Source organism: Branchiostoma belcheri, unplaced genomic scaffold (genome assembly GCF_001625305.1).
Source record: "Branchiostoma belcheri isolate BF01 breed outbred unplaced genomic scaffold, Haploidv18h27 scaffold196, whole genome shotgun sequence".
Classification (NCBI taxonomy): domain Eukaryota; kingdom Metazoa; phylum Chordata; class Leptocardii; order Amphioxiformes; family Branchiostomatidae; genus Branchiostoma; species Branchiostoma belcheri.
The window spans coordinates 386884-390877 of NW_017803446.1; the positions used below are offsets into that span (position 1 = coordinate 386884).

Genomic DNA, 3994 nt, shown 5'->3' on the forward strand with positions numbered 1-3994 from the left:
TTGGCTTAAATATACCTTGTACATTTATGTGGTGTATTTTAAATTTCAGGTGTAATGTTGTAATCAATGTGTTTGAGAATGCTCACAAAGTGAGTGTGTCGGCCTCAGAAGACTGTGAAGAGTGTGGAGCTTCTATCATTGATGTGGACTTCAATAAGGTAATACAATATACTGAATATAGTCATTAAAATTGACTGAAATTAATTGATTAATAATAAATTATTTATTAATAAGTGACTGTTAAGCAACCAACATTGCATTTGTGTAACCATTGGACTTAATAATAAAAATTATTGGACTATGATCATGCATGCAAGAAGTAAAATCCTGAAGTGCACAAACATGTAAAAGAACCCAACTCAGGGATGACCCGGTGTGCTTGGTTATAAAACCTAAGGTACAGCGAAGCCATATATTGTACATTACTACTTACTAGTAAATGTCTTAGCTACTTGAAGTAATTTTAAAAAGGCATTATGCTTTACTTTAATTGACCATGGCTGCTTTTAATTACCTTTACGTCAGGGCTATAGCCGGCTTGAAATTTTTTTACAGCAGCCCAGGTTCATCATCAGATTTGGGGAGGGGAGAACCATATCAAGCCTACAAATACGCAATTTCCCGCATTTTAAAAAGGAAAGTACGGTGTTGTGAGCAGTTGTCGGTGGTCCTTAGGATATTTTAAAATTTTTCCTAAGATTTTTGTTAATGTTGTTCGTCAAGGTTGACATATTGGTTTTAAAACACAATTTCCATCATATGCCGCAAATGTCTGGTAATTGATGGGAAAACTGGTGCTGGTTAGAGCCCTGCTTTACATATTGTCCTGCTGGCATTCCTGGCACAATATTTTTCAATAATTTCATGTCATAATTAGATCATAGACCCCCAAATTTTTTGCCCTGCAGTGGCATAGTTACTTCCGCATTCGTTGCGTTTCGCTGCAGCGGTGTGAAGCGTTGCACGAGAAATACCCCCAAATTGTACCTAATGTACAGGGTGCTATATAGATGGTATACTGTATGTGCCAAGCGACATATGTTGCGCACAGCAGGACAAGGGTTAATTTCTAGTCTTCACCAATATGTAGCAATATACAATGTCATGTGTTCTTCCCCATCCAGGCCAAGTCTCCGTTAGAAGGAGGAGAGACGCAGCACTCTGGCTGTATCTTCTGTGACCCCCTCCTCACCCCGCTCATCGAGAGGCACTACGCCGCCACACGACACCCCAAGTTCAAACGTGGAGGGGGGGCGGGGCGTGGGCGGGGCAGGGGGAGGGGCAGAGGGAGGGGGAGGGGGAAACCCAAGAACAAGATGGACCAGCTGGCAGCGTACTTTGTGTAACAGAAGATCAGTCATGATTGTACAAGTGTTCAACATAGTTTTCTAAGGAACACAATTTTTTTTTCCTTTAGGCCACACCCATTTAATTTGTTGTTTATCGGATTCATCCTGTCCATTTTTTTTCTGATTTGAGGTTCAATCAACTGCTCAATGAAAGACATATTTTGGCACCAATGGTTGAAGAAAGTCCTTTTCTTCCTAGTTGTTAAAGTTTTTCAATGTAACAGTTCAATTTTAGTACATTAGAATTTCAAAATCTATTGTTTTAATTATAAACCAGTCTGGTATGTTCAGTTCATGGCTCATATTGTAACATTTCCGGCTATCATGTGGTGCTTTGGCCTGTTTTTTTTTTTTTCGCTGTCGCCCTATAATTTTTCTGAAAAAAATCTGAGAAACAACAAATTAAATTGGTGTGGCCTTATGGACATTTTGGCAGCTGTTCTTCTGTTGTTCTCTAAAAACCTGAACCAATTCTTTTTTTTTTACTTACAAATATATTAGAGGCATTTTTACTCATACATCAGCTTGTCTGGCAATTAAAGGTTTAATTTCTACTATTATTAAACAATTTGACATTTCTTGCTTTCCAAAATTTGATATATAATTTAGAATTGTTACTATATGAATTATAATCAGGTTCAGGTCTTGAACCTGATGAAGCTGACTCATCCTAAATATATATAGTATCTATAATTAACCAACATCAGCTTTAAACTGTCACATTTCCCCATTTCTAAGCAGTAAATTTGTAATTAGGCCACAGCAAGTAAATTTTATGGAACACATCCTCCGCAGACTCCAAATCTAATGTGATAGGGCGAAAACAAAACAAGGCTGGCCAAAAAAAAAAGATTCCTACATTTTGAGTGTAAGAGTGAAAACGTTGTGTTTAGAAATTACATGTGCATGTACCTGATAGAAATTGTGCTTAAATATGTAAATATGATGCAAAGTTTATGCGTGTGACGCTATGCATAGTACGAGTACAAAATATCATGCTTCAGTACATGCACAAGTCTAGATATCATAATAGAGTCAAGTATCAGTGACTTTCTATATATAACCATCCTTGAATAAATATTATGTGATGATAACCTACACAAAGGTACATGGACGTCTGCCTACAAGCAAATGGCAATAATTAACGATAGACTATTTAGTTTGGTCTGATTTTCAAGCCCTAAAACTGGACACCTTTAATTTTTACCATGATGTACTCTGTTGAGTTGTGTGGATACGTAGGATTCTTCTGCGAGCTGTAGGAGCAGTGTAGACTCGCCATACTCTGAGAGAGATTGTCAATACAAACAACCTAGTATGTACATCGCACAGCGGCTTTTCAGAGTATGTGTATACATCCCCCAAAACACCACTTATTACCTGTCAGTTTAAATCCATTTTATTATGTAGTTAGGCCACACCAATTTAATTTGTTGGTTCTCGGATTTTTTCGGAAAAAATATGAAGCGACAGGGCGTAAAAAAATAAAAAAAAATAAAAACAGACCTAGGCATCCTATTATAGCCCCAAATGCTTCGATTGGAGCCATGAAGTCAACACAAAAGGCTGGGATAAAATTTAAACACTGAATTTTGAAGTTTTAACCAAACCACTGCATTAAAAGATTGAAAACTAACAACTAGGAAGAAAAGGACTTTCCTCAACTGTTGGGAGCAAAATATGAGCATTTTTAGATGATTCAGAACCAGAATTTTTTTTTCCAAATCAGAAAAAAATGAAGAGGCGAATCCGAGAACCAACAAATTAAATTGGTGTGGCCTTAATGTCATTTTGCGGCAGACTATGAGAAATGTGAACTCAAACCTGGACCTTCGCAACCTTTTCGTCAATTTTTACCTTGAACTTCCGAGTAGGGCTCGAACGAGTAACCTCCACGGAGAACTTTGCAGAGTTCCTCCATGGAGGTTGCCCGGACAGCCCATATATATTGTGACGATTGCGGTGGAATTGGTATGTACACCGATAAGATTATACATTATACGTAACACACGTACATGCAAATTAGTCCCTAACCGAAGCCAGGTACGCATTTCAAAGAGTGAGGTGTAAAGTGCCTTTCCTCCAGAACGGAACAACTTTCGAGCCAGCAGTTGCCAGGGATTCGAACCCAAAACCTGTAGGTTCTAAGTCAAGAACTCTTACCATAGTTACATATACATTCTTGAAATTAATTGCACTGCCTAGACAAGGCCAAGTTATTTTTTTTATTGCACATGGAAAACAACAAGTTATGATTAGAAATGTCCTTAATCAATATATACATCTCATCACTGGTTCCAAAACGCTATTTCATTTTCACCCACGGGAAATTTACTTTTGAAATCAAGGCACGTACATGTATATCTCTTATGTAAAAGGGCTGCCAGGTATATATACACGTCTTTGGAAATTAGTCTAGATGTGCCAGGAAGCAAGTAAGGCATTTCTATTATATATGGATATTATATATCTTATACCTATCCTGGTGCCATTATTAACTACAAAAACAGACAAAATAAACGGATATCTTAGGCCACACTGATGTGATTTTATGGATGACATCCGCGCGCATTGATTTTCGCCCGTTCTAAATCACCAGCGGTTATAATAAATGGAGGATGGCACTCGGGCTACCAAGACTCAAG

At 37.8% G+C, this 3994-nt stretch overlaps 1 protein-coding gene across 1 annotated transcript in view; it reads left to right on the plus strand.

The window, feature by feature from the left end:
* The window catches only part of LOC109468223 (DNA topoisomerase 3-beta-1-like), a 2155-nt gene extending 684 nt beyond the window's left edge, over positions 1-1471 (plus strand). The window contains exons 2-3 of the mRNA XM_019766477.1: positions 50-158; positions 1125-1471. Of these exons, the coding sequence (XP_019622036.1) occupies positions 50-158; positions 1125-1346 (331 nt within the window). The 3' untranslated portion in view covers positions 1347-1471. The remainder of the gene's footprint in view (positions 1-49; positions 159-1124) is intronic.
* Positions 1472-3994: the final 2523 nt, after the last annotated feature.